At 37.8% G+C, this 14,880-nt stretch overlaps 1 protein-coding gene across 1 annotated transcript in view; it reads left to right on the top strand.

The window, feature by feature from the left end:
• The window catches only part of LOC114658947 (guanine nucleotide exchange factor VAV3-like), a 367,009-nt gene that overhangs the window by 327,772 nt on the left and 24,357 nt on the right, over positions 1-14,880 (top strand). Inside the window, exons 20-22 of the mRNA XM_051933104.1 lie at positions 2,470-2,535; positions 5,601-5,635; positions 7,456-7,572. Coding sequence (XP_051789064.1) covers positions 2,470-2,535; positions 5,601-5,635; positions 7,456-7,572 — 218 coding nt within the window. The remainder of the gene's footprint in view (positions 1-2,469; positions 2,536-5,600; positions 5,636-7,455; positions 7,573-14,880) is intronic.

Below are 14,880 nucleotides of genomic sequence, written 5' to 3' on the forward strand. Positions count from 1 at the left end.
CCTTTATAAATCATAATCATCTTGAAAGTTTGTATACATGAAAGCGCCTCTAACTCCGCCCTGTGGCTGCCCTGAAACAACAATACATGGACTATGCTAGTCAGCTTCATACATATGCAGTCATGATGCTGCACACCTTTATTGGTTGGTAGAGCAGCCTCCCTCCTCACACAATGTGCCATGCTGTACAATGGAGTGCACCCAGAGCATGCACAGCATGGTAGCGCCTATACTTTGTGCTCTGAGGGTCGGAAAAATGTAAGGCGTCAGCGTCTAAGCGGGTACCCATTTTCACCTAGCACTAGTAATTAAATGGTAGCTGTTAAAGTGAATAGTACAGGCCATATGAAAAACTGAGAGATCAGCCAGTTACCAAAAAGCCAGTCACCACGTACAACACCATAAGCAAGTCCTCTGCCAAAGCTACTTTGCCTCAAAATAAATAAATCACAGGTTGGCCCAGGCTCTTGAGACATAATGTTTGCCAGCCTCATCTTGGCATCACAGGTGATTTGGGCATTAATGGATGCAGCTTCATTCTTGCTAGGTGCACTTTTTGCAATAAGTGCAGTAAAGTGCTCTGATTACATTGGGAAAACTGGACATTGCTGCAGATTGCCTTTTTATTTTGGCAAAAGCATGTTATATTTATGTATGTGCACTCACACCATATGAAAACTGAATATAGCACCTCATCAATCTGTTATAGTGAACATGATGGAGTGAAGCTCGCCTGAGATAGTCCTAACCTCTCAGCCAGTTTCCTGAGAAGCAGACCTTCAGTGCAACACCCATTTTAATAACAGCTCAATAATACGATTTATTTTACATGTGAGTCATCATTTAGCTGATTTGGCTGCCTTGCCGTACCTTATCGAGGGTGTCCTTGTTTCCCAGTTTTATCCAAAATGTTGGTTAGAGATGACCCACAGCTGCCATATATACACGTACAGTCTCCTGTCAAGTTTTCATTTATAAATCTAGAAGTTTGCAAGGAAAGCTGCCTATGCGCATTTCAAGCCTCTTTTTGTGCATATTTAAGTTTTGTACATCTAAATCCAGGTGAGGCCAAACTAGTGTGTTACATAGCTTATGACTAACTACCCTTAACTTGATATTTGTTAAATGAGCAAATCAAAAATAAGAGTAAGGAAGGGCTTAGGAATGATGTTGTGTGATAATGACTGAAATACAAACCTGCACTGACTCAGGACAGAGTTTACTGATTTCTCATATCAAGTAACTTTAAACAATCGGACAATTAATAAAATTTCCGTTTGAAGAAGTTCTTTAGAATTTTCAACAGGTGTTAAAATATAGCTCTGTTAATTTGCCTCACATAAACATAAAAAACAATACTTCAATTTAAAATTTATTGGAATGTATATGGAGTTCAGTGAGATTCTTATTTGCAGGCTCAAATCGCCTAAGTTGCTTAGTAATTATATGACTTGTTTTTGGATTGAAGTTAATACATTTTAGATGCTACTTTACTGAAAGTAGTTCTTTTTTGTTTTATGCCAAGTGCAAAAAAAGTGCATGAATTTGATTTGAATGGAAAAAGATTTGAGTGGTGCAGTTATAAGTGCTGCTGCCTCACTGTTCCAGAGGCGAGTCCTCAAGTGGGTCAATGTCTACATGGTCTATGTGTGGGGTTTCTGTGGGTTTTCTGTTTGACATGCAAGTTTGTGCCTCTAAATTGTCATTTTAAGCAGAATCTTTGAAAACCTTTAAGAAGAATCTGGATGAGATTTTGGGACAGCTTATCTATTAGCTAAACAAAGCAGGCTTGATGGACGACATTGTTTCCTTTAGTTTGTGAAATTTCTTATGTTCTTACTATATGTTCTTACATGACCATACAAAAAGACATTACCTTTAAGACATAAATACACAAACACATTTCCAGTTTCCTTCTGCATATGCATTTTATGTTTAAATACATTCACAAGTTTTCTGCACATTTTTAACTCACTACTAGAATCTGTGTTGGAGAGGAGCTGTAGCATCCAACATTGTGCTGCCACGTTGGCCTTGCAAGGCATTATGGGCCACTGTGAAAAATAAAACATTTGTCTAAGCTGGCAGCACTGTAAATTTCCAGGACAATATTCAGCGAACACAGACACCAGCAAACACAGGATATTTGCTATGATAAGAGCTTTGGTGAATTTCAGTGATTAACATTGTGTAGGTATTGGTCATTTTATTACTTTGCTCCACTCAAAATTTGGTATTTCTTTTTTTTAAGTGGTCATTTTTGTAGGTGTGTGTACATGGTGGATCAGCTTGCTGAGTTGTTGCCTTACAGTGCTTGCTATGAAGTTTGAATGTTCTCCTGTTTTTATGAGGTTTCCTCCCACTGTCCATATTTTTAGGTTACATATCTGTAAAGTGGTCTTGATTGATTGAGAATGAGACTTACTTTTTTTAATTATGCAAACTGAGTAATGTTGATACTTTTTGTAGGGTAAAAGTCTGACAACGAGGGAATGTGGATTCTTCCCAAGCAACGCAGTAAAGCCGTGTCCATGTGTAAGTATCTTTCAATTATTTTTTCCAGCGTGTATTTAAAGAAAGACACAAAGTGTGAATAGAAAGTTGTACTGAAGGCTTGTTTTATGTTAAAGTCTATTTTTAGTTTTCTCACAGTTGGATACAATAGCGATTGTGTGTGAGGAGCTACTGTGCAGCAGGAGTTGAGTACTAATAAGATTCTAAAAAATGGAACTTGGAAACAGATATGCATCAAATTGAAATCCTAAAACAAAAGCACATTTTCAAAAACAATGATTTCCCCAAAAAAGAGAGAGATTCAGTAGATCATCATGAATTGCTCTTAAACAAATATTCTAAGATTTATCTAAACTTTAGACAGGTGTATCTTTATTTAAAAATATAGGCCCTTCCTTCTTGCTTTCTCTGAGTGTAATAGCCATTATCTGTGTTTACCTTGATTGACCAGTTGCCTTCTGTGAGCCATTCCTTCATGTTGCATGGTCTTGGGCATGCCTAAAGGCTATGTCACATTTGATGATTATTCCCATGATTTTCATTCGTAACCTTTATTTACATAATCTTAGCAAGTTGGAGGTAGTCAGCAGAGAGCTTCCTTGAAGGTCAGTCGACTAGTCTGACACACCCGGTAGCTCACTCCAACCAGTCCACGACGCAGTCTGACAAAATCAAAAAGGTTTGATTTTGTATTTAGTCGTAAGGACAGGCTTTGTGTGCATGAGAGCTGACAACCAGTGATAAAGTTCATCCAGAAATGCAATGCAAGAGAATGAGGAATAAGGTACGTAGGCCACAAACAGAAGAGAAGCTTATCTGCTGAAGTCTCTCATTTTATGTACCATGGCAGAACAAAAGAAATAGAAGAAAGGTCGGAGAGGGTGACTGAACTCTCCATAGCTGTTAACCAACTTTGTATGGCACCAGCTCCAGCACATTATTAGGTGTCACAAAAAGCAGGCAAGCATCACTGTAATGGAAAATCAGCACCTAGCTGCTAAATTTAATACGCCTAGTGACTTTCAGTCGTGTAAACAACATGTCACATTAGATGACTTCTAGAGATTTTCGGTCATAGCTTTCATTTACATAAACTTAGCAAGTCGGAGGCAGTTTGTAGTGTGCTGTAATGAAGTCAGTCACATAATGTGACATGCCCTATGACTCATTACAGCTAGTCCACGACTCACTCCAACAAAATCAGGTTTGAGACGAGCTTTGTGTGCATAAGAACTGACAACAAATAAATGTTCATCCAAAAGCATAATGCATTTAATGCTGTGATAAGGAAAAAGGAATGTGGGTGTTTTGGATCTCACAAACAGAAGAGAAGTGTTTCTCTCTGATATCTTGTGTTTTACATACCATGAAAGATTGAAAACAAGTAAAAAAATACTCAAGATGACAGCTGATCTCACAATAGCTGCAAACCCTTTAAACAGTGCTGGTTCTGTCAGGGAGCACTATTGGCTGTCACAAAAAAGGGTGAGTACAACTATACTGGAATGTTGGTACGCAGTCACTAAATGTGACATGCCCAGCAATTTTGACTTGTGTAAATTGGCACAGTCCAGTTACAAGATCAGCAACTGAAGTTGACAAGTCTGACAGGCCCAATGACTAGTAGTTAAAGTGACGTTGTTTTTACTGTTATTGGAGGTTTATGTCACCTATATCCACAATGCTTCCAGCCACATCTTTTCAGCCCCTGTCTAGGCCTCACACCCTGCATCTTTACATCACCCATTTTGTGGTTATTTGAGCAACCCTTTTACAACTGGAAACACCTCCTGGCATTAGCTTCTGTTAGTTTTCCTGAAGAAATGTAACTCTGCTATAATCTCAACTACCTGCCACTAGGGGTCTCACTTACTCATATATGTATAATTATATATATTACATACAGTAATTATATCTCTCTATTATAATAAAAAAAATTCTGGGACGAGATGAGACTTTTTAGCCTGTGATGATACGTGACTTCAGAGACGAGACTTTGTGCCAAGAGATTTAAGCACGCCCAGGGCCGGGAATAAAAGACAAAGAGTAGATGACAAAGTAGAACGTCGTAAAGAATTCAGAAACGTTGGCACGAGACACATGCAGAGCAGGTTAGAGATTATAAAAGTACTACAATTCGAAAGACTCAAAAAAATGATAGTAAAAATCACATTAGCGCAAACTTACGGAAATTATTATTCGGTGAAATAACGGAACAGCAAAAAGAGATCGAATATATTGTTTGGATTTAAACTTTAAGTCGGAGACTTGCAGATCATCTAATTCATGTTGCCATCAGGGAAAAGTAGTGTTTCTTCCCAATGAAGAGGCGTATCCGCGAGAATTAAAAGATTTGTTGTTTGGTGAAAGTGAAATCCACATACGTGAGCGGCAGAGACGTGAAGTGGCTGGTGCATAGCGCAGGCCGGGGGAGCTTGGCGAGTGAGGCAAGCAGGGGGTGAAGCCCCTAGTATACAGTATGTGTGTGTATATATGTATGTATATGTATGTATATGTGTATATCTATATATATATATATATATATATATGTATATATATGTGTGTGTATATATATATATATATATATATATATATATATATATATATATATATATATATATATATGACAAGAAGAGACCCAAGCCATTGTAAAGGTTAGGGGCAGCCACCCGTATAATGTGTTCCTGGCTGCAAAAGTAAACGGTTTACAAGACAGAGTCCAAAACAGAACTGAATTCCAAAGGAAGGGAGTGAGGCTTTATAGGAAGTCTGGGGGAAGTGATGTCAGCCGGGACCGGACGTGATGTCATCCTTGGGGCCGGAAGTGATGACGTCCTTGGGACTGGAAGTGGGGTGTCCCGAATCGAGGCAGTGGCTCCTGTTGGGATTTCCCAGGAAAGGTCTTCAGGGAACTTAGAAAGAGCGTTAGTGCACCCCGCCACCTCCTGGCCAGATGTGTTACCATTATTCTCCAAGTCCTTCAGCTGCCTCCTGTTCACACATGTGTGACAATATATATATACACATTTTATCACTAATTGATGTCTCTTTCCTATTTTAAAAATGTAATTTTGTTCTCTCTCTAGGAACCCAAACCTGTGAATTATTCTGCACAACCATGGTATGTCAAAAGTTTACTTACTTATTTCAAAGAAAAGGGATGTTAAATTTAATGGTATACAGCACTGGATAATTTTTTGCTGAAGAAAATATGAACTACTGCTCATTGAAGTAGGACTGAGGAATCTGACAGCTTTTTTTTGTGTTTCAAGTGACATATTGTTATAGTTTTAGATGGTAGACAATGAATTGGCAGTAACTGAATGATAAAAAAACCCAAATGATATTAAGTTTGTCTTGTAAAGCCCTTACATTAACCATCAAACAATGACATACTCTTTAACTAGTCAAGACCCCAGCTCTTATAAACTGTGCTGATTCTAGAGTCATATATTACTGAGGCATCAGCTAATTCCAAAGCAACACCTGAGGTAGTGGAGGTGTTACTTAGGTAAACCTTTTGCTTCTTTCAGAATTTACTATTGTGGTCTGTTTGCTGCTGACTGTTATGAGCAGTGTTCATTGCCAGCAGCAGCCAAGTTCATTTAAAGCAAATTTATTTTTCTGTGCTGATGTTCACTTCAGTGCACACACATGTGTAATCCCTTCACTCATACAGATCTCACTCTTCATAAATACATATATTGAGGCATGATGCAAGATGCAACAAACATTATGCACAACAAGCAGCAGTAGGCTAGCATGTAGAATGTATTTAATAATTGGTCGATATGGAGGTACCAGTCCTGCTTACTTATTAACCAGTAAAGCTCTTGTGTAAAGGGACAGATTTTTCGTTTTTCTTTGCCACATGGGCAGCATTTGAGTTTGGCCCAATACCACTCTTTAGAGACCATGACTGATTTATATAGTATCTGAATGATATGAAGGTGCCAGATACTGTATACTTACTTATCCAGTAAAACTTCAGGTAAAGGAATAAATATTAACATGAATGACAATTAATATTTACAGATAAAAATTTTACAAAAGTATTTCGCACTGTGAGTACGATGGTACACCTTCTCCATGTTAATTTTTGGTTTGGGTTACACATGAAATAGTAGCTCACAAATCATGGACTAAACACTGACATGGCCTTCATGACACACTCATCTGTTGTGTCAATGATTCACCATGATGGTGACAACCTCTAGCGTGCCAAGGAAAGGGTAATAATATAATCAAAACATGCTGCTCCAGTTATTATGACATATCTTCTCTGCAGCACTCACATAGATAAGAGAACAAACAAAGCAAAATGTACACTGGGAGTTTCAGCTAGCTTCACCTGAATATGTCTGCTACTGATAAAATCTGGGGAAAATCCTTACTGCACTGCATTACTTTTGTGTGCACCATCCTGTATTTCTTTTGTTATTTAAAAAATCGTACTGGTTCCATCAGTTATCAGCTCTGAATTGGCCCTGTTTGAGTGTGAGTGGTACACTATGATGGACTGTCCATGGCTATATCCTGAGTAGAACATAATGCTTCCAGACAATTCTTCTGTCCCCCGAAACCCTGAACTGTATTTAGTGGGTCTGAGAGAGTTATGGTAAATTATGTTAAGTTACAATATGTTTATGAAGTCTTCAAGTAAGTTGTAATGTTGTTATAATGAATGATGTTCAAAGAGATTTGAGAAATTTTATTTTTCTACATATAAATTCAGCTTATACCAAAATGTTCTGTAACAATGTCGGTCAGGAATGAACTATTTGTTGTTTCCCAGAAGCCAATATAAATAGTGGTTTATTTTTTTATATGCCTACAGTGCATTTTTTCTTTTTCTGTTCTTCCAATATTGTCAGTTTCTTACACTGTCATTATTTTTTATTTATTTAAAAATGGTTAATATTTTTTTTTATCTCCATAAAGGTTTGCGGGAGCAATGGAAAGACTTCAAGCTGAAACAGAACTCATCAACCGGGTAAACAGCACATACCTTGTAAGACACAGAAGTAAAGAAGGCACGGAATATGCCATTAGCATCAAGTGAGTGTTTTATTATGCTTCTCATCAATGTAGGTTTCAACAGCAAGTGAGATTTCATGAAGAGTACCTGCATTATTTTTAAATGTCTTAATAGTCACAAGTAGTGCAATTTATTTGCCAAAACTAATTTTAATGTGTTAAAGTTGAATTTTAAAGAATACTTTTCTGAGCTAACTTTTAATATGGAAAGAAGGAAAGAAAGAAAGAAAGAAAGAAAGAAAGAAAGAAAGAAAGAAAGAAGCTTTATTAATCCCGAAGAAAATTGCAGGGTTACAGCAGCAGACATAAAAAGTAAAAATAACAATATATAAATAAATATCATAATCTTAAGTATGTACATATCATATAACAGGAATTATCTCTAAGTAAAGTAACAGAGTGCAGGTGTTTATTGTGTAAAGTAATTAGAATTGCACATATTTATAAGTTACAGTTTCACTGTACAGGATGTCAACCACTGGTACGGCATATGGCACGTAGCGCCATTATCTGTTAAGATGGCTACTAGACCAGCTGAGAGCTATTCAGCACACAGAGAACAATATGACCTGAACCATGGGGTGACTTTTTGAGCCTGATGGCTGAGGGTAGACACAACCGCACATGGCACTCCTTAGAGTGACACAGTTTTCCTAGTCTGTTGCCAAATGTGTTCCTCTCTATAGCCAGAACCGCATACAAGGGGTGTGAGCCATCATGCAGAATAGTAAACAGTTTCCTGAGTGACGTTTCGTCTACTACCTCCTCCAGTAAGTCCAGCCTGACTTCCAAGATTGAACAAGCCTTTTCAATGAGTTTATTTAGTCTAATAGCATCACCTGCACTAATGCCATTTTCACACTACCACAATGAAAAATACACTGGCCACTACAGGCAGCTAGAAAGCATGTAAGAGTGGCCTTCATACACCAATGGCCTCAAACTCCTCAGGAAATAGAGGTAACTCTGACAGTCTCTGTGTTGGTACTTCACATAAGCCTGGGTGGAGTGGGCTTGTCCAACGATCATCTCCTTTGTCTTACTAATCAAGAGTTGTGGGTGGTTCAGTTTGCACCTTCAGTAGTGTTCATTTTCCTATTCACCGCTGATACACCCAACTATAGCTCTGTTATCAGAGAATGTCTGCAGATGACATGATTCAGTATTGGCATCTTAAGTCAGAGGTGTACAGGGTAAAAACAGGAAGGGAGCAAGTCAGATACACAGTTCTTATGCCACACAAACTGTGGTCTATCAGTTAAGTAGTCCATTATCCTGGACACAGTGGTAGCATCACCCCTCAACGACTAGAGCTTCTCCCCCAAGAATTTGGGCTGTACGCTGTCAAATGTACTAGAAAAATCAAAAAATACATCCTCACCCTGCTGACCGTCTTCTCCAGATAGAAGTAGGCAGTGTTCAGAAGACAGATGGCCGTGTTGTCATCCCCTTTGTGGCTCTTGTTGGCAAACTGTGGAGGGTCTAGTGCTGTTCTGCCCAGGGGTTCCAAGAGAAAAAATATTATCCTCTCCAAGGTCTTTATAAAGTGTGAGTTATACCCAAATTTAGCATTACTGGGCCCAAAATAGGAATTGACTCTGAATAGGTAGCCATTCCATCAACAGGACACCCTAACACACACCAGCTTTCATTGTACATTTGTTTTTCAAACTTACATATTCCCATACAGTCATGTAAAGTATTACTTACATTTTATATTTTGTTGTCAAAGACAGACTATTGTGTTCCACTTTTGCCTAAGGCATACCCTGAAAAAAAATTGAAAAAATCAGGTGGCCTTCATGTTTCTTACGCAAAAGCCTTTGGTACAAATACATCTGAGCTTGTTCACTTGCTTAAACATGCCCTTGACCGCAATGACTAATAAATAGTCAACACTATTTAGTGTGTCTAACCACAAAACTAAGAGGGAAAGAAACCCCTACAAGCAATTTAAAATGTGATGATCTGTGAATTTTCAAAACATATATCATGGAGCTCTTACAGGATCTGCTGCTGTCAGTCAGAATGAATCAAGCAGTCTGCTGACACATACAATGAGTTCATATTAATGTAGAGGCCCAGATGCCAATAAAATATATTTGTGTTGCTAACACTGACATGGACAAATCTGCTGCTTTATTGCATTTCACAAAGGCTGAAATGCCACATAGTTGCCACAGGAGGAGGATAACACCACTCTAAAGGTGGATGGCACAATTTAAAACCTACAGATACCTAAGACTATATGGACACAAAGTAAAAAATAAAGAAGTATTTCTCAAAATAATGAGCTCAGTAAAATAGGTACTTTTGTATTTGCCTTTCCTGAAGAAAATAAAATAAGCATTTTATACTTCAGCGCTTTCAAGGAATACTCCACCTAAACATGACAATTGTTTATGTTATTTACCACCTGTACTTTGTAGTGATGGCCAAGGAAAAAATGTAAATCTCATGTTTTCATGCAAAATAAGAGAAAAAAAAGTTTATAGTATAATAGAACCCAAACAATATGAAAAACATCCAAGGAACAAAGAAAAAAAATTCTCAAGTTATGCATGTCACATAATCGATATGTCTGTTATCCTGTCATATGTTATAAATGTGCAAAACACATGCATTTTCTGCTAAAATATTATTAACAGTTACTTCTGAAAAAATTAGCGCACATCGTAAACAATAAAACCACATCTTCAATTCAAAAGCTCGGGATTATGAGAATACATTTTCTTGTTAGGGTAAGCAATATATATAAAACAAATATAATTTCTGGGTGGAGCATTCCTCAAAGCAATTGCCACCATCTTCCTTTTTGTTATCCCCCCCCCCCCCTCTATTTATGTTATAGTGTATTACCAGCACTTCACACTATAAAAATTTTGCTCACTTGCATTATTTTCATTTTAGTTATTACTTATTTTTTATAATTTCCCAAAATGTTACACACAGCTGCCAGGAGGACTTTCATTCTTATAGCTGTGAGGAGTCATACACTATGGAGGCAGAATACAGTTGTACCGCTCCCTGAGCCGGCATGATTGTAATATGCACTGCAGATCTAGATCAGCAGCAAAAAGAGGAAAAAATAAAGAAATGATCTGGGGCGCAAGCGACCAACACTACTTTCCTACTAGACCGCAACAAGTACAGATGCATACCAGCGGAAGAAAATGTTAAGTTAAATAAGAAATGTTATTACAGTGGAACCTCGGTTCACGAACGTCTTGGTACACGTACAAATCGGTTTGCGACCGAAAAGGTCGCCAAACTTTTGCCTCGGTTCACGACCACACACTCGGTATACGAACAAGCCAGTTTCCCTTTCGGTTTGTACATGTTCAGTCTCTCCCTGTGCATTTCCTGTGCAGCGAGTGAGCAAGAGAGAGAGAGCGCGACACACACACACAGGAGCACGCGCGAGAGAGAGGCGCACAGACACACAGTAGCGCGCGAGAGAGAGAGGCGCACACACACAGGAGCACGCACGAGAGAGACACAGACACACAGGCGCTCCAGACTCACGAAAGAGAGATACACACACACACACACACACACACACACAGGTGCGCGCGAGAGACACACACACAAAAGAGAGAGAGAGGGAGGACTGGATGCCTAAGGTGGAGAAGGCTTGTTTTTGTTTTCAGTTCTGTTTACAGCGATCGGTTCGTAGTGTGCATTGTTGCAATGTTACTTTTCTTGCTGGTTTATTAAATTACGGATTTTTCAAATGTTCATTTTTTCCCTGTGCTTAAAACTCATCAAAAAAAAAAAGTGTTTTTAGCGAGCGGTTCCTAGCACTATAGTGCGAACTATTGCAGTGTTAGTTTTCTCTGTTGTTCAAGGTTTTCTCATTGTTATTCATTGTTTTTACATTTAGTTTACCGTTACGCTGTGCATTCTATGGTATGATTAACTATATTTGTGCTTAAAAACTAAAAAAATATATATTTACATACAGTTCGTACGGTCTGGAACGGATTAATTGTATTTACATACAATCCTATGGGGGGAAATAGCTTCGGTTCACGACCAAATCGGTTTACGACCAGAGTTTTGGAACAAATTATTTATTTCTTTATTTGGAACCGAGGTTCCACTGTATACTGTAAAGCAGAAAAGATACAAAATATACGTAAAACCAAGCTGCAGTGCTTCCCCCCACACACAAAACGGGAAACAAAACACTCAACAAAATAAACCACTAATACACAAATTATAAGAAAAGAATTCATGAAAACAAGTGTCCTTTAAATATCCACAGTCATTAATAATCCTGTACAGTCGGTTATTGTGAAGGATGTGCCAAGCCATACCTCATGTCCTGGGAAACTCTTACCATACACTGTCCTTTACACTAGCCCATCATATCCTGTCCTGAATAATTTCACCACACACAGAAGAAAAGGAAAATGATTCTTCCCAAAATGAACCAGGGTTCACCTGACTTCCTTCACCGGGTAGTGTAGCTTTCCCTCTTGCTTTTTTTTTTTGGAGTCTGACTTTTTCTTCTGATTTGGCACTCTTTTTCCCTTCTTCTTCACCTTTCTCCCACCATGGCTTTTTAAGTGTGATCAGTTTCTGCCCTCAGTTTATTTGGCCTTCCGGGCTAGGTGCTCCCTTCCACATGAACCATTGGCTGGCATTACAAAATCAGTCATTCCACTATTAATAGGACTAGGGAAAGGTACAAACTGCCAATGATACCGCACACATACACACAACAACCGTTACACACTAAATAGATTCACTCTAATAGTTGCCTGATTCTTCACCGAAGCAATAATGCAATCATATTTTTTAATGTTGAAATAAAAAAAAATAATTGAAATGACTGTTCAAAATTCTGCATAATTTGCAGTTTTGTTCTCTTCTGCTCAGTTTTGCCTCTCTCTCAGATGGATATTCTCAGCACTGTCTAAAACTTCGCTTGTGAGGGTGATTGGTGACATCTGAGTTGGCGTGCTTGTGAGAACTTTACTATGGTACTTAGCTTGGGGGGAGATACTCTCAACAGATGAGATAAATGTTTTTATCTTTATGGGAAATGGATGCAATTCTGTTATAAGCATCTGCTTAAACTTTAGGCAGACTTTATTATCCTTACAGGGAAGTTTATTTGCAACAGATGATTTAGAAATCAAAATGATAAGGACACTGCGAATAGAGGGTTTTGAAATCTGTTTATCCTGATTCATGGGGTTCTAGCCCTTGTTCCAGATGGCAACATCTTCAAATTTAACTTGAGTACAAGACTACTATAAGACAGGACAGAGCTTTGTTTTTCATTGACCTGCCTATGAGTAAATCTCACCAATACCAGTTTTTAAAAACATTGAGTTTTTGTTAATAAAGAAATACTCCATCCAAATGTTTTTTTTTATGTAATGTACCCCATGACGTTTGAAGTGATGACTGAAAAAAAGTTAACCTCATGTTATCATGTAGAATGAGAGAAAAAAGTTTATAATATAATACAACTCAATGGCGACCTGTACTGTACACCGGCAAGCAATGTGAAAAACATTCATGGAAAAACGAAAACAAATTCTTAACGTTACTCAAGTCGCATAATCTAGTCATTTTCTCTAAATCATTCAAAATGCATACATTTTTTCCTAAAATATTTTTAACAGTTATTTCCAGAAAAAAGTAGCATACACTGTAAACAGGAAAAAGCATTCCCATAGAACTTTGCCTTTGAATTGAAGATAGGACTCTTGACCAGTGAATGACACGAAGATGAGGGTCTTCAGTTCAAGAGCTCAGAATCATGGAAATCCTTTCCTGTTTACAATGTACCCTGCCCTTTATGGAAGTAATTGTTAATAATGATTTAGCAAAAAATGTGTGTGTTTTGCACAATTAGAGCATATGACTGGATAACTAACATGTGAGTTATGAGACACGAGTAACGCGAGAATCGTTTTCTTTTTACCGTGGACGTTTTTCACGTCATTTGCTATTGTATATCACTGGTCGTCACTGGGTTCTAATATATCGTCAACTTTTTTCCTCTCCATTCTGCATGAAAACATGAGATTAGGATTTTTTGTTGGCCATCACTACAAACTAAATGGGGTGAGTAACAAATAAAAACATATTTCATTTGTGGGTGAAGCATTCCTTTAATACAGAAAATCCAAAACCAACTTATAAATACGAATGTAACATGAAATCAATAAATGGTAAAACATTGTACTATATAGTCTTAATACTTTTAAACAATTCAGTCGTTTCTTGCTTCTTGCTTCATAAATATGTATATTCTGGACAAAACTCAGCTGATTGTCTATTGTAGTTTTCCTATATTTATGAGGCTCAGTCATCACTGCAGCCTTCTTTTTAAAGTTGTTGAGAGAGAAGAATGAGGGTAGCATCTAAACTCCATGCCTATTTATTTAGGTTTAGAGAAATTTAAATTTAAGAGGGAACATTGATATAGCTTAATAAACACATTAACACTATAGGTCTGCAACTGGCCTTCTTTTATTAAAAAGAGTCCTCCAGAATTTTCCCAATATGGCCATCATCATTTGAGCTTGGGGGGTCATTATTATATAAGATAAGTAATATATTATAAATTGCCTTTATTTTACTTGCCTCCTTTCTATAGTGAATATTATTCCAAGGCACTTTACAAGTTCAGATACTTAGTACAACTGTTTTTCATACTTTTTTTTTTTACTTTTGGAGTTCAGGCAGGTTAAGTGGCTTGCTCAGGGTCACACAGTTGTTTAGCTGTGAAATGAAGAGACCTGTCCCCTGTATTTAGTGTGCCACAGTACCTGCTAAATAAGGGCGGTGGAATTGTTATTGCTGCTGTCTCACAGCCCCTGAAGGCAAAATTTAAATAATCAGTCCCTGTCTGTGAAGTTAGCACGTTCTGCCAGTGTCTGCAGTATTTTTATTTTGGGTGCCCCAGTTTAACTCCCATGTCCCAAAGTGATGTAGGCTATATTGATAGGTAACACTTAAACTGTGCCTAAGCAAGTGTGGGTGCCCTGTGTTGGTTCCTGCCTTGTGCCTGATACTGCCCAGATAAGCTCCAGGCCCAGCTAGATGGATGTTTGTTTAGTGCCTTCCTGGAAGACAACTATCTAGTGACTCAGATATGACAGGTGAAATGTGAATGACGCACAAACAAATTTACCATTGACATTGTAATACATGAGTGATAGACCCATTCTTTGTAGGATATGGTGTACAGTGCACGTTTTCTAGATATATTGAATCTGTGATCAGTTTTTTTAAAAAACCTGTAAAGTAAAGGAAAACCACACTAGGTAATTTGACCTCCATATCTGTTTGCGTGACCAAAAAATA

This window comes from Erpetoichthys calabaricus, chromosome 10 (assembly GCF_900747795.2).
Source record: "Erpetoichthys calabaricus chromosome 10, fErpCal1.3, whole genome shotgun sequence".
Classification (NCBI taxonomy): Eukaryota; Metazoa; Chordata; class Cladistia; order Polypteriformes; family Polypteridae; genus Erpetoichthys; species Erpetoichthys calabaricus.